Source organism: Rhamphochromis longiceps, linkage group LG19 (genome assembly GCF_057381845.1).
Source record: "Rhamphochromis longiceps isolate RC_006_pf linkage group LG19, R_longiceps_female_GT1.1, whole genome shotgun sequence".
Classification (NCBI taxonomy): domain Eukaryota; kingdom Metazoa; phylum Chordata; class Actinopteri; order Cichliformes; family Cichlidae; genus Rhamphochromis; species Rhamphochromis longiceps.
The window spans coordinates 16,757,323-16,779,497 of NC_140575.1; the positions used below are offsets into that span (position 1 = coordinate 16,757,323).

The 22,175-nt window shown below is 40.6% G+C and overlaps 3 protein-coding genes across 3 annotated transcripts; 2 read left to right on the forward strand and 1 right to left on the reverse strand.

Moving 5' to 3' along the window:
* Nucleotides 1-1,918: 1,918 nt before the first annotated feature.
* On the forward strand, nucleotides 1,919-9,252 carry tmem151bb (transmembrane protein 151Bb). The gene is made up of 2 exons (XM_085391370.1): nucleotides 1,919-2,206; nucleotides 5,376-9,252. The coding sequence occupies exons 1-2, from the start codon at nucleotides 2,129-2,131 to the stop codon at nucleotides 6,783-6,785; spliced, it is 1,488 nt and encodes a 495-aa protein (XP_085247496.1). The 5' UTR covers nucleotides 1,919-2,128; the 3' UTR covers nucleotides 6,786-9,252.
* A 1,383-nt stretch (nucleotides 9,253-10,635) lies between these two features.
* On the forward strand, nucleotides 10,636-13,259 carry mtres1 (mitochondrial transcription rescue factor 1). The gene is made up of 4 exons (XM_085391671.1): nucleotides 10,636-10,762; nucleotides 11,676-12,120; nucleotides 12,728-12,800; nucleotides 12,874-13,259. The coding sequence occupies exons 1-4, from the start codon at nucleotides 10,744-10,746 to the stop codon at nucleotides 13,054-13,056; spliced, it is 720 nt and encodes a 239-aa protein (XP_085247797.1). The 5' UTR covers nucleotides 10,636-10,743; the 3' UTR covers nucleotides 13,057-13,259.
* Nucleotides 13,260-14,351: 1,092 nt separating this feature from the next.
* Nucleotides 14,352-19,890, reverse strand: bend3 (BEN domain containing 3). The gene is made up of 4 exons (XM_085391670.1): nucleotides 19,717-19,890; nucleotides 17,444-17,498; nucleotides 17,147-17,325; nucleotides 14,352-17,067 (listed from the first exon to the last, which is right to left on the reverse strand). Exons 2-4 carry the CDS (start codon nucleotides 17,493-17,495, stop codon nucleotides 14,842-14,844), a joined length of 2,457 nt encoding a protein of 818 aa, XP_085247796.1. The 5' UTR covers nucleotides 17,496-17,498; nucleotides 19,717-19,890; the 3' UTR covers nucleotides 14,352-14,841.
* Nucleotides 19,891-22,175: the final 2,285 nt, after the last annotated feature.

The window sequence follows — 22,175 nt, forward strand, 5'->3', positions numbered from 1 at the left end:
AATCAGTAAATTAAATAAAATAAAGCAAATCTTTAGAGTGAATCCTCTTGATATGCAAAGTTTTCATTTTTAAATTTAGATGTTTGTTTGGGACTACTGGACACAGGAGAGCAGAGTCTGAGCATGCTTTTGTGCCCTTTCAAGTTTGGAAGAAAAAAAAAAAGACTAGAATGCTGTAATTTGTTAATATTCACTACTAAGGTGACTCCTTTCTCCAGATTTCCGACAGTTTCTGCCGTCTGTTCTTTCAGACCGATTACTTATAGCGATAACACCCGCAGGACCGTATTACAAGCTCAGATTACATGCTGAAAAAGTTCCCACATTGCTTAAAACGCGACTATCAAACCCCAGCTGCGACACCCTTGTTATATTTTAAAGAAGTGCGGTGTTAAGATATTTCCTTTAGACGTTATATTCAGCCGCCCATGTGTGTTGATGGCCTTGGAATGGATGTAAAAACGTGATTTTATTAAACCATTAATACACTAACGGTAAACTGCATTCAGCTACCAGGGAATCAAATTTCGCGCCGTTCCGCTGCGCAGGGGTTACCGAACCCATAGACTGTGGCCAAACCACATATATAAGTTCAAACTTATACAAATACTATGTGTACACATTTTTCAGAACTGTGACCTCAACTTTACACATGAAACGTTTGTAAAAACGTTTGTAAAAAGACATAATTTGAGCTAAGAGAGTGCCGAAACTAGCTAAATTGCTAATATACGTTAAGCTAGGCTAAACCAATAATTAGTAATTACGCTACATTTTTCTTAAAATAAAACTTACCTCTGAAATGCTGAGCTTCAGCTTCGGTGACATCTAAGCCCCACTCTTGTATTTTTGTTAAGAGTTCCTCGGTTGAAAGTGAACAGAGCACACCAGGACTTGCAAGTTCGTAATCCATCTCCCTCCGTTGATAAAACAAAATGGCACCTGCTGCATTTACAGAAAATTCTAGAATCCACCAGCTATTCGTTGAGTTTCTTCTTCTACTTTTTGTTTGATGTTGTGAGGATGGGCTCAACTCGCACTCCGAGTTCAATAAGGGTGCTTTTTTGCAATTCATCCAAATAGTTATACTTAAAAAAAAAAACACTCTCTTAAAAAAATTTTTAAATGCATTTTTACTTTTTTTTCTTTCAAATAAATTCATTGTTCTTAAAGCAGCTTAAAAATAAGGGGGGTTCAGGGAATACAAAAACAGCAACAGCAATGAAAATAATAAAAAATAAAAACACTAAAATATATGCTTATATCAATACAGTTGCAAATAAATTACTGTCAAAAAGAATAAAAAAAAAACAACCTCTAATCAAAAAGAGCTTAATCAACCTGTACTTTATCTTTTGAAAGAATGGGTACAAATAAGTACTTTTCACAATTAAGGAACATGTATGTACCTTTCAGACGCTAAAAAAGGTACAGATAGTTACCCCGAGGTCCAATATTTGTCCTTAGACTGTATTAATGTCATTTTTGTACCTTGGGGCACAGTAATGTACCCCTTCCGTACCCCTATTTCTGACTGTGTACGAACAATTAAGCCGTCCAAAGAAAACCGTTGGTTAAGCCTAAAGAGTGACCAGATTACTTTGTTAAAGTAAAAATAACTTTATTTTTGCTCCATATGTTGATAATCAGTGAGGCGGCACATTTTAGGTCGGACTTTCCCTTTAAGTGATTTATGCAACAGCATCTCCTGGTACCTCAGGCTACCTCAGTCAGCACCATGGACAGCGACCCCGCCAGCTCTGCGGCCGCCTCCTGCGCACCCAGCGGACCCCGAGGGGCAGGGCACGCTCCTTCAGTAACGACGACCAGCTAATATCTTCCATCATGTTACTGCGGCACTGACAGCTGAACCGTAGACAGCAGGAGGTGGGAGTTCCCATAGAAACACCCTCGCGTATCGATTTTCGTTTCTTAAGGAAGGTACAGATGCTCTTATTTTGTCTTTCACCGATCAGCCGGTCCCCGTCGGCTCAGCTCTAAATGCCTCTAAATGACAGCAGATGTGACGAGTCTCATTTGAGGGTCGCTGTGGAGTAAAGGCGGTGAAATCTCTCGCTCTTCCTCCTCCTCCACGCCCTGTCATCACTACCAGTAGCTGCCCAGCACCATGTCTCCTCCAGCATCGGCTGCGACAGCGAGTGAAAGCAGCACCACCACCGTTTTCGAGGAGGACACCAGAGAGGAGGTAGAATTTTCTGGCAATCCTTTTTTTTTGGCACAGTAAATGCCTTTTGTTACGGTCTGTTTGTCAGAGCTTATCGCGGAGCTTTAATTTGTCCATGTGCGTGCTGTGCAGGCTGTGACACGCTGCAGGTGGATAATCTGACGGGAATTTGGTGTTACAGATATGCCACTGTTCCACAGTCTGATATAGAAAGGAATTCAATAATCTTGTAGCATGCATTGATTGTTTTAGAGGAAAACTGCAGGATATGTGATTGGGAATCAGCCAGCCAGCGTCTGTACCTGTTTTTCACCTCCCGTGTGCCGCAGCGGGCCTGTGAACCTGACCACGGACGGAATATCCTGTTATTCTTATTGTTTGCAGATTGATTTTCTTTGCACAGAAATGTCTGATCCGTGTGTGTTTGACCGTTTTGGTTATACTTTTATGCAAAACATCCACAGACGTTGCAGTTATCAGTCAGCAGAGATGCAGGTCAGCTGCAAACGAGACAGTGACCTAATAACATCCACCAGTTTGGCTGGGATCCGTTTAGGGTTAGAGTTAACATCCATTCTTTCTTAAGGAATTTTCATCCAATGCAATAATTACATAATTGCAAGCCCAAATGCATGGACGCTCACAGAAATGAAAACACAAATTTCTGCCCCTAAAAGTATAATCAACACACATCTGCACCCATTAAGCTAATTATTAGACTTCAAGATAACTATATACCTTTTTAAGGATCAAAAGGGTGCAGTACTGTTTAGTGGTTGGCCCCTCAATGGTTTCTTTTTCTATTTTTGAATGTCTCAGCTCACCAAATACATTTTAATATTAGACAAAAATAACCTGGCTAAATGCAAAACGCAGTAGTTTATAGATGATGATTTTATTTATTAAGAAAAATAAGCTATCCAAACCTGCATAGCCTTGTGTGAAAACTAAATCTTATGGCTGGCTGTGCCAGCTTGGCAGAATCAAGCATTTGTGATAACTGGCAATGAGTTTTTCATATCACTGTGGAGAAATTTTGGCACTGTTGTTTTAATTCAGCCACATTGAAGGGTTGTTTGAGGTGGACTTGCTGGTCTGTTGCAAATCACTGTCATGCTGGATAACCCAACAGTGATGGAGTTTCAGGGCATGAAGTCATGGCCGGACATTCTCCTTCATCTTTTCTTGTTCCATCAATTACAACAAGTCTCGTTAGTCCAGAGAATAATTTTCCCCAAAGTCTTGGGGATCATTAATGGGTTTTTTTGTGAATGTGAAACAAGTCCTTGTGTTTTCTCAGTGCTTTTCTCCTTGGGCTCTCTCAATTTTTCCCAGTCTCTTTCTTATTGTTGATTCATGACCTCTGATCTTAACTGAGGAAAGTGAGACCTGCAGTTATTTCGATTTTCTTTTGGATTCTTTTGTGACCTCCTGGATGAGTCGTCACTGGACGCTGGAGGTTATTTTGGTATGCTGGCCACTCCTGGGAAGGTTCACCACTGTTCCAAATTCTCTCTATTTATCAATAAGGGTCTTCACCGTGATTCACTGGAGTCCCAAAGCCTCAGAAATGACAATGTAACCATTTAAGACTCACACATGTCAATGATTTTTTTTCTCAGTTTCTTTAGATCGTGGCACAATGTGTTGCTTTTTGTCAACTTTTAGCCTACTTTACTTTGTTGGACAGGTTCTGTTTAAGTAAATTCTTGATGCGACAGGTTGGACAGTAATCAGGTCTGGGTGTGATGAATGAAATTTAACTCTTCTTTATGTCTTTTTTCTGTGTGTCTTACTTGGGTTATCTTTGTCTAATAATAAAATCAGATAATTTGAAACGTGCTAGTGTGACTGTTTCAGAACTAGGTGAAATATATAATTTACTCTTCCATTTTAAGATTTAAGGTTAAAGGTGCAGAATTGCAGAGGACTGTCACCTGTTCTCCCTGTTTCTGGGAGCCTTATGTGCACTTATTGACACCAGATGTGCAAAGGGTGTAAAGAAGTCTCCCCCGCACTCTGCACCTCAGAGGATAAAGCCTCAATGATAAACCTCTGTACCACTAAAAGTAAAAAGCAAAAAGGCACTTTTATTGTCTGAAAGTGTGTGGCAACATTTTCTATATCATGTAAGTGCTGCATACTTCATCTGACAATTTACATAATTATCTTGTTGTTCTTTTCAACCATAACCCCAGTGCTGCTTGCAAGGGTTTGCGACTCCTTTGTTTATTTTGGTCTAATTATGCAAAAGATTGAACAATGTTGCAGTTATTAATCAGCAGCTGCAATCAAAGCATGCAAAAACACTGTAAAGCAGATCAACTGACAGGGGGCTACACAAAGGACTGACTGGGGGATCAAGACACAATTAGGAAACACGAAGGAGGAAAGAAGTGGAAAGGAAGGAAGGAAAAGCCACAATAATACACATGAGATAACTGAAAAAAGCACAAGCTGGCTAAAAGAGAAATAACTCACAGTGGCAACATAATTTATTTGTTGCCACACAAACCAGAAACACAAACCCAGCAGATACGGACGACGCCAGTCAGGTTCACTGAGGAACACAGTTAGAAATGATAAAGGCCAGGCTTTTACTTTATTTACACATTTTAATTTAATCGGAAATTCCTCTTTTCTAAAGCTTTTCGCCTACGATTAAAAAATTATTAACGTTTCTGATATTTAATCTAACAAAATTAGTCAGATAGCAAACGACCAAAACACAATCCTGCATTTGACAGCTACTGGTAGTCTGTGGTGTTTACATGTGGAGGACTTAAACTTCAACATAATATTACCGTATTGTGTGTGTATAACCTCTTTTTAAGTTTTGTGGATATTATACATGGTTATGCTGAGGATATGTCGGCCAATTTCCACTGGAAATGCCTTTTGGTTAAACTGTCAGCAAGGAATTTGCATTTGCACTGTTAAATTTTTATATGACTTTAATGCACATAAAAAACAGCTGCTTGTTTAAGTGAAAATACATCGATGTTTTTTTTTTTGCACTAATAAAGTTATGGAGTTGTAAAGTATTTTGTCTAGTGTCAATTATATCGTCAGTTATATCGTTATTGCAAATTTTCAAATGTATATCGTGATAAATATTTTTGGTCATATTGCCCTGCTCTACTGATCAGTTTTTAAAATGTTTCTTCTTATGTGTGCTTTCACTCAACAGCAAAGACCGCTGAAGCAATCTCTAAGCAAGTCCTTATGTCGGGAGAGTTTCTGGAAATGCTTCCTCCTTTCCGTTCTCATGTATGGCTGCATGGGAACCATGGTTTGGTGTCACATCACCAAGGTGACCCGCCTCACCTTCGACAGCGACTTCAAAGGGAAATCCATGATGTACCATGACAGCCCCTGTTCTGATGGCTACATCTACATTCCCTTGGCCCTACTGGGCATGCTCTATTTAGTTTACCTAGTCGAGTGCTGGCACTGTCACGTGAAGAATGAGCTGCAGCACAAAGTGGACGTGGAGGGCATCTCCGAGCGCATCCAGAGGATGCAGCAGGCTAAGCCCTGCATCTGGTGGAAGGCCATCAGCTATCACTATGTGCGCCGAACTCGACAAGTCACGCGCTACCGCAATGGAGACGCCTACACGAGCACTCAGGTTTACCATGAGCGTGTCAACACCCACGTGGCAGAAGCAGAATTTGACTACAGCCACTGTGGTGTCAAAGATGTTTCCAAACAGCTGCTGGGCTTGGAGAAGTCTGCGTTGACAAAGATGCGCTTCACTAAGTGCTTCAGTTTTGCCAACGTGGAGTCCGAGAATTCTTATCTCACACAAAGGGCGAGGTTTTTCACCGACAACGAGGGCCTGGATGACTACATGGAAGCCAGAGAGGGCATGCACCTGAAGAACATTGAACTGAAGGAGTATGTCTTGGTGCTCTGTGACCCGGAGCACCACCCTTGGTATCTGTCCCACTACGTCTTTTGGTTTGCCTCCTTCCTCACGTTTTCTTGGCCTCTCAGAGTCTTCACAGAGTATCGCACTGCATACGTCCACTATCGTGTTGAAAAGCTCTTCGGTCACGATTACCTCCCTGTTACCCCTTGTGACGATCGGCCTTATTGGCGCCGTATCCCTCGAGTTAACACCATTGACAGCACAGAATTGGAGTGGCACATTCGCTCCAACCAGCAGCTGGTTCCCAGTTACTCAGAGGCTGGCCTCATGGACCTGGCCCAGTGCCCCTCCAGCTTCAGTGGGCTTCGTCAGAACTGCGAGCGCTGCCACAGAGCCATTAGCTGCTCCTCAGTGTTCTCCAGAAGCGCCCTCAGCATCTGCACCGGTGCCAGCTCCCGCATCCCCTTCAGCAGCAGCCGCTTCTCCTTGGCCCGGCGCTATGGCTCCCAGCGCAGCTGCTTCTGGAGGAGCGGCAGCCTAGACGACCAGGTGAGCCCCAGTGAAAATACCCGCTGCCTATCGGAACGCCTCACCACAGATGACGAGGAGCCCCCGGACTACGAGGATGCACTTTGTTACCCGGTGCTCATTGTCCACTGCAGTGAGAACTGCCACAACCACAGATCTTTCCACAGAAATGGCTCCTGCGTGGAGACCTCTTTATGATATGCAGTCACAGCGGCATTTCTGTAGCATTTCAAAAACAGGGCGTAGTGGATGCTGTAAGAAACAATTGCCTGAATCCTGAATGTGTGAATCACCAAAGCAATAACAGCGGTCAGTGAGTGGAGAACAAAGTGGCATCTCATGATAAGCTCACACACACAAACAAATCATATCTGCTTGGCTTCCAGGAAAAACCAAGAAGACGCAGACTGTTACAAAGCACACCATCGCTACAGCTTTTACAGTGCATGTGAAACTAAGGCTGCAGATACCTCATAGGAACTTTCTCAGAGGTCACACATGGACAGGTTTAAACATCTCACGTTCATTTAGTGAGTCATTATGGAGCAGCTTCTACAAATTTAACTTCTAACTACAGCAATAACTGTGAAAATAAATCTCAAATGGAGGATTGCCAGTTTGTGCTGGTGCACATCCCAAAGTGGAAACCTCTGACTTCAAGTGACAATTTAAATCTTGGACATTCTCACTTACTGTTAAACCATATCTGTAAATTCTTTTTAAATCATCTGTTTTTTCCTACATTATCCAGAATGCCTTTTATTAACTCCAGACAACAGGTATAAGCTTAATTTCAGCAGACAGTGACCTAAGGATGTTAGAAAGCGTGAGGCATTTGTTCAGACTGAGAGAAGTTCAGACTCATGCCCTACTAACAGCCGGTCCTGTGGTTTCGTTGCATCCTGGTGCATCTCTGCTTCTTTTTCTTCTTCTTTAGTGGATTTCTTTGTAATTGACTGTTGGGCGTTGGTGCTATGTGGCAGCTCCAGACTGTTGTGGATGTTGAGTGACTGACACATTAACATGATGTTTACAGTTGGTGCTTTCCTTCTAACCTCGGATGTAAATGTTGGAATTAACAGTTTGGCCATCTTGAAGAAAATAAGAGAGAAAACAGAATCAGGTGGACTTTTTTTTTCCTTTAGTGGCTTTAACATGCGATTAATTTGTCTTGACTGACCCAGAAAATGAAAAAATGTGGGCGCACTAACACTGTCTAGTCCTATGAGCCTTTACCTTGACAGACTAAAACGCATCATGAAAACTCAATCAAGCATTACGCATAAAATTGGACTTTTCTGCTGCCTACTGCCATGATGAAACCTGCCGGCAACTGTGGTACAAATACACATCATTACATCCATCATTGGGACATAAAAGATAGAGACTGGTTTATCACAGTACATGTGAGCAGGTGAGTGTGGATTTAGCTGCAAAAAAAGATCATAAGATCATCAAATCCATGCCTGTTTTCGCATGATTTCCTCCTGCTGAGACACTGTGGTAAAACCATATCCATGAATGTAAACCACCAGCATATACGATATACTCTGTACCATTATGTGTTGATAGTAAAGGAATAATTCTCCATTTTTCATCTGTAAAATGGTGATCTCGCTGTCCAGCATGTACTGATATGCCACCATGTTACTGAAAGACTTTGGATGTTGTCATGTGGAGGATATGTGACTCTTCTGAGTTTACAGTTAGTATATGCAAGGATGTAAATGTGCTTATGTTTACACATTATACAAACTTTATAATACATGCTTTTTTTTTAATATAAAAAATGTTGTATTCAATGTGCCACAATACAGCTTGTTCTCTATGGAGGACCAAAACAGCCAAAAATTTAAAATAAATTACTTTTTAAATAAATTCATATGCCATTAAATGCCTCTCAAATAGCACAAGTTACTTTAAGCATTAGTTGTGTTTTTTGTTTTTTTACCCAAACGACTGTATTGTTGTATTCTCTTTTCAAATTTCTTTCCACATTTCTGCTTTCTTTTGCAAATAAGTTGGCTATGAATTAAAAGCAGTCATGAGGTGAACCTTTTACCTTTGTAAATAAATGTTTAAATAAGTCTTAGTCACTAAAGATTTAAAATAGGTCAGCTAAGCCCTCTTATATGTACAATGAAGCAGAAATGCATAAAAAAATGTAAAAACACAAAATGAATGTATTTGGGGGGAAATAAACATATTAATGCATAAATTATTTTAATAAAGAAAATGTAAAATTAACATAGGATCAAATAAAAAAAAAAATCAAAAATATAAAAAAAATTTTTGTGGCATTTAGTGGCATATTTACTGATTTTTAAATTTATTTATAATTTTAATCCTGTCAGTTTTGGCCCTCCATATTCATACATTGTTTTCAATAATGTAGTGACATTCATATTATTATGCACTTGATGGAAGTGACACTATAGACATTATGAATTGTAGTGGAGCTGAATGTTGGTGTAAATTACCTTGTAGAAAAAAGTGTCATAAATGTCACTATAACCAAATGGGCTGAATAAATAACTTAATTACTTTTTAGAATATGTATTTCAACTTATCTTATGCTGGAAAAATAAAAGTTGCAATAAATGTCTGGGTCATACCCATGTACAGTTAAACAAAATGTTGCTTTCTTGTATCCTCAGATCCATTTAATCCTTTGCCTGCTCCCCCTCCTAGCTGTAGAGAGACAAAACTGTGAAAAATCAAGAAAAGAAATAAGGTTTTGTTTCAATAACTACCTTCAAATCCTTTTAAAAGCTCCAGAAATAACAAATAATGAAGCTATTAACTAATTCATAAAGTGTAACAAATTGCTACTTATGTTTATCCATCCTTGTGATAAAACCCCTGTTTATTTAAAGTTGCTTCAGTTTCAATTTTATTTAATAATGTGTGAATTGCTGGCAAAGCAGACTGGCTGATAACCAAAAGATGGGCAAATTGCCAAAATGCAAAAGTTGAATCTTCAAAAATCTGGTTAACTTTAGAGAGACTACATCCACCTTGTACATACAATCACTACTACACCTGTTCAACTGCTTGTTAATGCAAATATCCAATCAACCAACCACATGACAATACCTCAGTGCATTTAGGTATGAAGACATGAAAACGACCTGCTGAAGTTCACACTGAGCAACAAAATGGCGAAGAAAGCTGATTTCATTGATTTTTACAGTAATTAGTGCCGGACAGGCTGCTCTGAGTATTCCAGAAACTGCTTATCTTTCCGCACAGTCATCTCCTGGGTTACAGAGAATGGTCTGAAAAAGAGAAAACATGCAGGAAGAAAACGCTTTGTTGGTGCCAGAAGATGGAGGACAATGGCCAAACTGCTTCGAGTTGAGAGGATGGCAACAGTGACTCAAATAACCGCTCATTGCAATAAAGGTTTGTAGAAAAGTAACTCTAAATGAACAATACATCAAAACCGGATAGGCTACAGCACCATAAGACCACACTAGAAACTAAGACTAATTCACACAGAATCACCAGAACTGAACATCAAAGACGGGAAAACCTGCCTGCTCTGATGAGCCAACAACTGCAACATTATGACAATGCCTTCTATTTATAAGAGACATCTAAGTTGTTGTGGTAAATTACACATTACTGTTATATTTTAGGAGAAGCTGGAATGTCTTTTACTGTTATTATATCAAAAAAGCAACTGAGAGTGGCTTCAGGGTTGATTAAATGGAGCATAAATGTCTTCCAACATGCCCAAATTTGAGTTTTGCAAGCAGTGGTGCACAGTGTTTGGTGAGTAATCAAATCCTCATTGGCCGAATTTAGGACAGAGCTGTATGGTCTACTTTAAGAATGCCACATATCACAAAACGATGTCTATATTCTTTTTATTAAATGAATCAAACTTTAATATTTAATTAATTTCATGGTTACTCATCCCAGAGTTGTTTGCCTAAGTTTTTCATTTTTAAAATATAAATCTAGAGATTCCTGAAAAAAAGGACACGTGATCTTTCCCAGATTGAACCATTTTGCGTTTAAATTCCTTCACTGCCATTTGCCTCGGCCATACATGTAATAATCCACCGGTGCCGTAGGAGGCAGTATATTTAAATCGGCGACCACACGTCTACTCCACGGCAGCGGAGACGACGAAGTACAGTAAGAAGCTATGAAAGGTTATTCCATAGGTGAGTGTCCTGCAGCGTGTTAGGAAACTCGTAGTTAAGTTTTCATTCGATAAAAACTGTTTGTGCCACGTTTGATGGTCACGAAGCTCGGGCTGGGTCACGCTTAGGTTGAAGTAATGAGTCCACGAGCTCAGCGGAGAAAAGTAAAGGGCTAACGGCCCGTATCTGCGTCCGCTTGGCTTCAACTTTAACCTCAACATTGAGCGGAGACAGCAACCGGTAACAATTATGACATAAAAGTGTGTGAAAAGCAGGAGATATATATAAAATGTGCCCGCTTTAGTGAGAACGTAACACACCCGAGGTCAGCAACGACCAAAGAACGTCCTTACTGAGTACTTCCGGAATAAACAAACGCATGTCGACTAAAATAGTAAAGCTTAACCATTGCTTTTAATCCGGTCAGTTAGTTCAAGAAGAAGCATTTGATCCTTTTCTTGTATTTATTAAACTAAAATAATTGAAATTAGTTTTTTTTTTTTTTTTAGCCGAGCCTGAAATAAATTGATGCTTTTATTCTGAAGATTACAGTAAATCCAGCTGATCTAAACTTATGTTCAGCAGTTTAAAAAACTGTGTGTAAAATTATGGATCAGGTGAGGAGGCAGATGTTCTGCTGTGTGAAGATGATAACACAACATATGCAGCTTGTCAGCCTCCCTAAACTTGTCATTATTCTAACTGAATTTGCAAAGATGATCCAAAACACACAAAAAATAAAGATGAATTCAAAGTGGTTCTATTTTTGTTTTCTAAATTTAATAGATGTTGTGATATCACATGATCATGAAGTAAAAAGACAGAAATCGTGAGTCCTGTTCTTGAACCGTGGCTCTTTATATTGAATCCATATTAATTAATTAACTGAACCTTTTTGTTGTTGTTGTTTTGACAATCTCCTCCTTCCTTTCAGTGACTGGGTGGAGCACAAACATGCAGAGTTTGGTGGTGCAAGCTCTTGCCATGAGGCAGCTTGGAAGGTTGAGCCCTCGCCACCTGCTAGCTACTGGATATGGTCTGAGGCAGACCGAATGGTGTCCCAGGACCATTCATACACGCCAGCTGTGCGGCTACTCGGTCTTCCCTGTGACACCTGGCTGTCACCGGCCTGCTTTCCGTGGAAGAGACGCTCTCAGGTGTTGGTCTGCTCATCATTTGAGGTTTAAAAGCAACAAGAAGAAAGGTGCTTCAAGTGCATATGATGAGGAGGAGGAAGATGAGGATGATAAAGACGCAGAGGACAGTGATTATGAAGATTCGGACCCAAATCTACCCAAGGACTATAAAGACATTGAGAAATATGTTCAGTCCTTCCGCTACGATGTCATTATAAAAGCTGGCCTGGATATGGCACGCAAGTGAGTCAGCATAAGAATCTAAGGCTGGGTGGGTGTTGATAAGTGATTAAGTTGCTGCTAAAGATAAACAGGATTTTGCCCTCTTTCCTCCATACTTCATAATCAAAACAGGAAATAAGGAAATGGCGTGGAGAATCAGTGCCAGGGTGCTCTCAGTGTGCCACAAGCTGTTCTAGTGGCACACTGTGAGCTCATCAAGAAACTTTGTTTTTCCCTTTAACCACTGTAGCAGGTTCCCCATAGTATCCACAAAGAGGGGACAACTTTAGTTCTACACAGTTAAATTTGCTTCATCGATTGCCCAGCAATTGAGCATTACTGCCACTGTGCTTCACTCTTTGTCTTCCTCCTTCTCCAGTCTCACAACTACTATATAAGAAAAGAGAATAATTGGCAGCCACACGCCAGGTGTGCCTCTCTCCCCAAACTGGTCCCCCAATCTCAACCATCCAGCTCCACCTTTCCCTCGTGCATCTGAGGCACAGACCATACCTCGATGCCACAATCGCATAGAAAGAAGGCACACGCACAAAACTGCAAACAGTAGGGACTTCACAACATTTGTCACCATTATACCAGAGTCTAACGTGCTTCTGTCTTGTCACAGTAAAATTGAAGATGCGTTCTACAACAACAAGCTCAGATTTAACGGACAGAAACTCATCAAGAAAAGTAAAACGGTGAGTGCTGCTTGCTTACGACAGTGCACGAATTAGGTAATCCAGTATTCCTCATATTTTGTTCTTTTCTCAGGTAAAACTGGGGGACACCCTGGACCTGGTCCTGTCAGAGAACCCAGAAACAAACACTGTTACATTGATGAGAGTTATCCTCAGAAGGGTTTTTACTGACCCTGGTAACACTGAAAAGCACAAAGTTGCCATAAGGCGCTGGAAATGTCTTGAGCTTCCCAGGGAGGAGGCCTTTAAACCTTGAATCTGCCTAAGACCGTACTGACTGTAATGCCATTGGCCTGTGAGGTCAACAGCACTGAGTGGCTCTCCAATGAGGTGGATGTAGAATGGATTACAAAAATGTTGTGCAGAGCTCACAACTCTCACTGTGCTTAAATGTGTACTTCGCCCTTCTATAGTGTGACACTCCCCCAATAAAGGTGCACTGTGAGGGTTTAGACTTCACCATTTGTGTCCTGGTGGATTTTTTTTTTAAATTCTTTTGGAAAGCTGTGTGGTGTTTTTCATGGTTTCAGAACTGAAACTGCCAACACTTAATATACAGGAATAAATAAATAACTTTAAATTTCTATTAAATATCCCCAAATATTAATAAGGAAATGTTATTGTATATAATATACAATAGATATTTTTTTTATAAGCATGAGTAAGAAATATCCGGCTTTAATCCTGTTGGCTGGAAAAAAGCACTTTATATGATTCTTAAAACAGGACCCCTTATTTGTACTTTTGGAGCTCTAATTTATTCTCTCTAACCTGAAAAAATGAGAACTAAAACTGTCTCATGCACATCTCAACATTAATTTAATGGAATAAAAGTGCAATTCATCTGATTCTCTTATGTTAATGATGGAACTAAGAGCTGGATGCCTGTGGCTCAGGAGATGGAGCACCACCTGTCGCCCACCAGTCAGAAGGTTGGTGGGCGATAAGTGGGCTGCAAATCAGTGTCCTGGGGCAATGTTGTGAACCCTAAATTGTCCCTGGTGCAGCTGCATGTGATAGCACTTAAAGGTATAGAATAAAGCACTGTGTGAATGTGGCTTGCAGTAGAAAGTGCTTTTGAGTGCTAAGAGCAGAAATGCTCCATGTACCACCGTGTAGCCTGCTCAGTCCAAGACACTCAAGTCTATTAACTTATAAAGTTGACATTTTGCTAATGTTATTAATACAGCAAGTCTTTCTGACCAAAGCACTTAAAGTGCACACATTTAATAGCGCTCTCTCACACACACACACACACTGCTAATTTGTCTGCAGAACTTGTGTTGCTTTCAACCTTAAATCACATTTTTATCTATAAAAATCAGTCATCTGCTAACAGACTTAAACATGTCTCCAATGTCATGTGATTGGGTTGATTTTTCAAGTTGATAATCACCTTCAAGGGACCTCTTAGCCTAATGGGTAAGTGAAACCAGATAAAGAAAGGCTATGCTCTGTATGTTGAACTTGCTCTGGTGCGATTATGTAAAACATTGTGATTGTATGTCACATTTATAACTGGTTTTATTAGAAACTGGTTATCATGAGCCATTGTCATGTTAAATTATCTTTATAATATAAACTTCTATAAGAAGGCTTAACATAAGCACATAGTTATTAAAACAGTGGTGGCACGATGCTACATCAGTAACTGCGATGGAAATATATCACGTCCTTGTGATTTGATTTCTGTTCATAGAGCAAATGTGTGATCTATGCTGTTAGCTACTATCATTATTATTGTTATAAGGCTACAACATTTATCAACAGAGTATGTTAGAGAAGCTATGACATGTTTGGCTTATAAATAGGAGCGGTTGTAACTTTTATCGAACAATAATAAAGACTACATAAACTAGAACATCTACTGCTGTAGCCAAAAAGGTAAAATATGAGTAAGAATACTGCTAAAGAAACTCGCAACAGCTTGGCTTCTTCCTACAGAGGACAGTGTGTAGAAGTTCAACAATGCGATTTCAGCTTATATACTGTGCAACTGTTTTTATGACAGAAAGTGTTGGGTAACTGCAGAGTACTGTAACTAGGACACAGTGCTTGACCTCTTGGCCTTTTTAAGAATGTCACACTTCTTGCGATTGGGGCGCCGGCAGCGTTCGTCAATGCTTGGCACACATTCGTAGTGCCACACCTCCTCCATCTTATCCACAGGATACACGGCTTCCACGTAGTGACGGATCAGTCTCAGTCGAACAGGGTCAAGCTGCTTCTTATTGCAGGCGCCTGAATGGTTGTACTGCAGCCGCAGGTTCTCGTGGGTGAAGAGCTCGGGGAAGAGGCGCACCAGCAAGCGGGCAGCAAAGTTCCCAACAGAGAGACTCTGCTGGACAATTTCCCGTACCTCGGTATCAGAGAGTAGGTAGACGGAGGGAACAGGGAAATCTGGTTTGGACACAGTCAGCTCATCAAGGGGGATTTTGCAGAAGTCTTTGCTACTTTTCTCGGGAGGTAAAGAGGGAATATCTGGATCCTGTCTGCCGTTATCGGGATGGAGCTGGTTCAGCTGGCAGAGAAAGTCCTGCTCTGTCTCCTGACCGTACACTTTGCGCTGCTGCAGGTAGGATCTCCTCTGCTCCGTGTCACGTCTCCTGCACCGCTCGTCAAGTTTGCCAACAAATTCCAACATCCACACTCTGTCGTTCTTGGCCCGGGGGTAGACCAACTGCACGTAATGACGGATCAGGTTTACGCGAACGGGGTCGAGTTGCTTTTTCCCAAGAGAACCGCTACAGTTATACTGCTTTCTAGCATTCTCGTAGGTAAAGAGCTCAGGAAACATGAGCACCAGCAGCCGAGAGGCAAAGTTCCCAACGGACAAGCTACATTCATAGTTGCTCTTGAGCTGTTCCCTGGACAGGATGTATTCCTGGGGAACAGTAAAGTCAGGCAGAGGAATCTCCAGATTGTCAAAATCTACAGGCGTGAGCAGCGACTTTTTAGACTTGCGACTGGGTCTTTCATATTCACTCACTTCTGGAACCTTGATAATTGAAACATCTTCAGGAAAACTGGCCAGTTCGTAGCCCTCCTCATTGATGTTGTCCGGTTCACTCCCGTTGCCATTACTGTGAGGACCCTCAAGTGCGTCTTCCATATGCTGAATGCACACCTGCAGCCAGCTGTCCTCAGGCACATCAGGGAAATTCGCTTCCATATACTTTCTAATTATGTCCATCTTGTCAGAGTCGAGAATTAGCTGTCCCACACTACTAAAATTGCCACAGTCTTCTGGTATTTTCCCCTCTTCAAAAACTTCAGGGAAGAGACGGTGAATTAGGAAAACAACAAAGTCTTCTGGGGAGGAGAACTCATCCAACTCCTCTGTGGCTTGTGTACCAAACCCGACATCTGAACCAGCCAGGCTGCCCTGTTGGTGATCTAGAGATATGTGCTCCTCCTGACCCTGTTCATTAATGAAACGAAAGGTTTGAGGCTGCTCAGCTTTTACGCCACCAGCTGTGCCCGCCTGCTTCCTGAGCAGCCGGGCACTTTCCATGTCCCTCTGCGCCCAGAAGCGATTAAAAAAGTCATTAATCTGGAGGAGGCACTCTTCCTGCCACACACTGTTGTTTTTAACCGTGGGGTAGCACACCTCGACATAGTTTCGAATAAGCTGCAGATGTAGAGACTCCAGCGTTCTCTTGCTCGCCATGCAGTCGTGAGAGCACTCCCTTGCTTTGAACAGCTCCGGGAACAGATGCACAAGCAGTCGACAGCCCAGTTCCCCAGCACTTGACGTCTGCTCCATCAGCTGATTCAATTCATCGCTGGTTAGCAAATACTCGGGGGGAGGCTGGAACTCTGTCACCATCTCAGCCGGTTTGATCTGCTTCTTTATCCTCATGACTTCCAGCGTCAGCAAGTCCACTTTACTGTGCAGCTGCGTCATGCTTGAATTCAGAGTGTTGAGAATGAAAAACATTTTCTCAATCAGTGGATAAAGGCTGGAGTCCGCTGTGGAAGCTTGGCCTAAAGTGTCTGTGGAGGGGATGGGCTCTGCTGGGCCATTTTGCTCTGGATTTTGGAGCTTGGATGAGAGCATATTGTTGAGCTGATTCAAGCTGCCAAGACTTGCCTGCTGCTCCAGATTCGGGGTGGTCCTCTTCTCCGAGATTCGGTGGGAGATGCTGAAGAGAGGCTTTCTGTAGGAGACTCTAGATTTCTCCTGGATGCAGTCTCTCTTCTCTCCGGTTGTGGTGAGGCAAAGAGGTTCAATCCTGCTGCTCTCGTCTATCAAGTGCCGCCTCATCTAGACACAATAAATGTCAGTCAAGGATGTGTAATAACATATAAGGTATTGTTTTAATCATGAGTTGATCTTCATTTACCTCACTAGACACCCTGACTCTCTTGCTGCTAGTGGACTGGTCTGTTTCAGGTCCCATCTCTGCAGATGACCGTTTCCCAGCCTCGGCAGCTCCAGAAGATCCCCCTCCATGTACCTGAGGTTGTTCACTAATAGCAATGTCCTCTGTCTCCTCCTTACAATCTTGGACATGCTTGTGTTCTGCAAAATAATGCAGAATTTATTTTACTGCATACACTACAAAAATAAACCAAAACATACTTTGTTAATCTGTGAATTTTTATTGCTGTAGCTGCAAAGACAACAATGCAGAACTTGCCTTTTTCAAGCATTGCTTCATCTGAGATTTCCCCATGCTCACGGGAATTCATAGCCTAGATAAAAAATTCAGAAAGTTACTTAATATGCACACACTTAATACATCAATGGGAACAATGTGACAGTAATGTGTGTAATACACATATTCTTAGGTTTGGATAAATTACACGGAAAGGTTATTAACGCTAAAATTAGCTAATGTACCTGTCCAACTGTTGTTCATATCTTCTCTTTACAATTAGCAACCAATCAGATAAAAGTGTACTAAAAGAGACAGGAAGATCTAAGGACAATTGTAGCTTTGCAGATGAGTAAATTGCACTGTACGATTGTTTAAACAATTTACTCATATGGGTTATCACTTTGCAAAGGCTGGAAGAAGGCCCAAACTGTCATCCACAGATGAGAGAAAATTGGTCTGGATGTTCAGGAACAACCCGGAAAACACTGATGCTTAAGCCTGCCATGAACTGCAAACACTAGCAACACTATCTACAGTGAAGCCACACGGACTGAGAGGGTGCTGAACAAGAAAGAAGCCCCTCCTCCAAAAACAGACACCTTCAAGCTTGACTGTAACTTGCAGCTGCCCAAAATATCTTCTGGAGAAAAAGTTTAATGATCCGACGAGACAAAGATTGAGCTATTTGGTCACAATGATAAGAGGTATGTTTGCAGGAGTAAAGGTGAGGCTTTCAAACCTAAGAGCACTGTACTAAATGTCAATTGGTGGTGATAGCATCATGCTGTGGGGCTGTTGTCCTGCCAGTGATACAGGTATTTCATTGAATTACAAAGTGGATAGAATAATGAAAGAGGAGGACCATCTTCCAAATTCTTCAACTTCACATTTGTGTAATGAAAATCTTTGGATTGTGCTTCAAAGCTCGGTCCATGCCAGGAAACCAGTCTAAATGACCTCTACCGATCCCGCCAAAAAGACCAGTCAAATATGCAAAACCAGAACAAAACTATGCCAGACGCATATTAGTAGTGGTGTTTTTATATATTAGAGTCTGTATATGTATACTTTTTTGTTTTGTGGGATACCATTCAAATAAATTCGAAGAGTTCAAAGAAATACTTGAAAGCCCAAAATTATCACGACATTCATGCCCATGACTGGCTCTAAACTAAAGAGCAAAACCACTAAACCACTGGCTCTGTCATTAATCTGCCCATTGCAGATCTTCAGTATGTTTTGTTAAATTTAAGAAAGCACCAGAAATGCTTTTGATGCACCTAAGCCATTTACAAGCTCCCTGAAAAGTTATCATCACAAAATTGTTTTAAATACTTCAAACTCTATCTGGATGGTAAAATCCTTTAAGCTCCCTGTGGAGAAAATTAAAACAGAGGTGGTCCACGTTGGAAGAGAGCAATATTAAATGTAGTCTACTACAATGGACACTTGGTTACCTCTGCGGTTTTCTTACATGTAAACACAATGCTCTATAACTGGAGTAATTAACTATCTGTAACCGTTCTTGCACATGCTTCTTTTTTAAAAATAAAAGATTTAATGATGATTTTTTTTTGAGCTGTGAATCATGCAAAGCTATGCTAGTGGAGTCAAAGACTACAAACATGACGCCTAAAATGAGCTTGATGATTACTACTTTGATAACTGCTTTATAAACTACTGCTTTTAGTTAAAATACATACATATTGTGGCTGGCGTATCACCCTTATAGCAAACACCATGTGACCGGTTGCAGCCTCGTAGCTAATCACACACACACACACACACACACACACACACACACACACACACACACACACACACACACACACACACACACACACACACCTCTGGGTTTGCCTGAGTATTTTATCCCAGGCTCGTGAGGCTGATATAAACGCGTAGTTAATGCCCGCACAGCTCTGACCCCCCTGTTACCTAAAGTCAGCCCGTTTTAGGTGCATGCCTCCATACAGAGTTCCCTCCCAGCTCCCCTCCAGCGTTCATAACCCGCTACTTCCTCATTCTTCCGCCCATGAACCCTTGAACCACAACACGAGCCGAAGCCGCCGTGTGGGCCGAACTCTTCTACAAACTTGGTGTTTTTCAGAAACACTGCGCGTCTTTACGCTTCGTTTCTATAACACCGCCACATTTTGTTTGTGAATTTTAATGACGCGGCAACGTTTGCGTGGACGACTGCCTGCCTTACTGCCCCCACCTTCCCTCCTACCCCCGTCCTATTCCTCCTCCTGTGTCCCGACTCTCGCTAAATTAACCGAAAACCCGCGTGACCAGCGGTTTGAGCTCACCTTCACTAGTCCATGCCTCCCCCCGGGACCGTCAGTGACATGTCCGCGGACTATCACGGCAGTTTGTTCCGCAGGTAATAAAATAAGGTAATTCTTCTTGTTGGTGTTTTTTTTTCTCGCTCGGCTCCTGTGCTTTCTCGCGTGACGTGACGGGCGCGCGCCTGCTGTGTCACTTCCGCACAGCTGTGGAAGAAGAGACGGGTGAAAAAAAAAGAAAAAGGACCACAGTTACAGTTTTACATTGTAAATGCACAGGGCTGCCGTTACACTCTTTGACTTGTATTTAACTGAGAGTCCTCCAGCTAAAGAAGGGTTTGAATAAATAACCGAATAATAAAAAAATAATCCTCAACATGCTGAGCAGCTGTTAGCCCACGCGAAGGACACAATCACGAAACGTTATAAAACATATCCCATGAATTAACACACACACACACACACACACACACACACACACACACACACACACACACACACACTGGACACTTTTATTCAACTGCTCTGAACTCATATTAGTTATAATAGTTTATAATATAATATTAGTTTTGCATTTTCTAATTAGTTTTTATTTTTCATTCATTTTAATTTTTTGTTTTTACTTCAGTATAGTTTCAGTTTTGTTTCAGTTTTATTATTATTTTTTATTATTATTACTGTACGGAGGACATATGGCAGAGGGAAGATTTAGGAAAATGAGTACATGCTTACAATAAAAACACAAGTTTTTAAAGGCAGTTGTCTTGTGGAAGAAATATGCTCATTTTGCAAAATTGTTTTTGCATCTAACTTAACTTTTTAATTTAGTTTTAGTTAATTATAATAACCTTGCTAACCAGCTAATCACATAGCAGGAACTGAGTGCATTTAGACATGTAAACATGCTCAAAATGACCTATTGGAGTTCAAGCAGAGCTTGAATATGACATGGACTAGTCTGAATACTGGGATCTTCATACACAAGCATCTCCAGGGTTTCAGGAGAATGGTCTGAAAAAAGAGAAAATTGGTGTATGAAAACAAGGGATCCATCCTGACTTATTTCAAAGGCCCAGGCTGTAAGCACATACAAGAGTAGAAATACAATTACAGAGTAGAAATAGAATCTATACAATAAATACATTAAGTCATATCAAAAAAGCCACACATACAGCAAAGTACAAGGCCGAGGCTGTAGTACAATGAAGCATGAGAAAAAAGCTGCAGATTATTAATGACAGCAGTACTGATTCTTCTTTTAAAGGGATTCAGTTTAATTAAGTAAGAAATACTACAAGTTGAGCTCCTATAGAAAGCTCTTGAGTTTTCTATTTCTCAAGAGGACAATGATCACTGAGAGAGACTAATTATATAAGCACTTATAAATACATTTAAGATGAGCAAATGTAATAAAATTATAGAACCTGGCACATGTAAATTCTGAAGTGCATGGAAACAATGTGTCTCATCAGCTTCCTCTCCAGAATGTTGATTGCATGATTGTATATCATCATAAGAGGCTTGATTGTTGTAGATGCAGCTTGTGACCGAGAGGTTAGACAATAACTTAAAATGTTTAAAAAAATAAAATAAATCACAGCATGCACACAACCCTTTCTTTTATTTAAAAAAATACTTGTGAAGGCATGATTTGAAATATCCAGTTTGTAATAGCAAAGAATCCTTCAAATAGATCCTGCATCCAGAGCTGGATCAATTTATTATACAAATCTTTTCATCCAGACCAAAAAAAAAAAAAAAAAAAACAAGACCGAAAGAGTAAATGAGGGGCTATTGTCAGCACCACTTTGGCCACTAACAGCATTATTTGTCTGTTTCATCTTAACATAGGCTGCTTGCTCTCAGGAACCCTTCTGTTAAAGTAGTTTATTTTACTTACTGAGATTTTTTTTTTTTTTGATTTTTTGTGTATTTTACACTTTTGCCAAACAACAATTTTTAATGCAGGACTTTTTTGAGTAATGTTTTTTTTTAAAGCCGACTGTTTCTCCTCATTAGAACAAATTATCAGCACGGCATCTCTGTGTCACTGTTAAATAACATGTGAGCACATTCTGTGATAAAGGCTGCAGCTAGCAAGAGAAGTCATGTTGTATTGAACTGTATGTTGTGGTGTCTCTTCAGTATTTTTATATTCTGTTCATAGATACATTTATTGTTCTATTCTATATTGTTCTATAGGTCAATACAAGATTTACTATTTTCATCTATCTATCTATCTATCTATCTATCTATCTATCTATCTATCTATCTATCTATCTATCTATCTATCTATCTATCTATCTATCCTAATGTAACTAATCCTATATTATACTAGGGAGGGATGGTTATAGGCCTAATACTTCCTGTGTATTTGCAGTTCCTTAAGTAGCTGCCATATTGTTTTGCTAGCTATCAAAATTACTTTATGTTTAGTTCTAAAAACCTTGCCACCCATGCAGGCAGGATCTCTGTGAAAATAA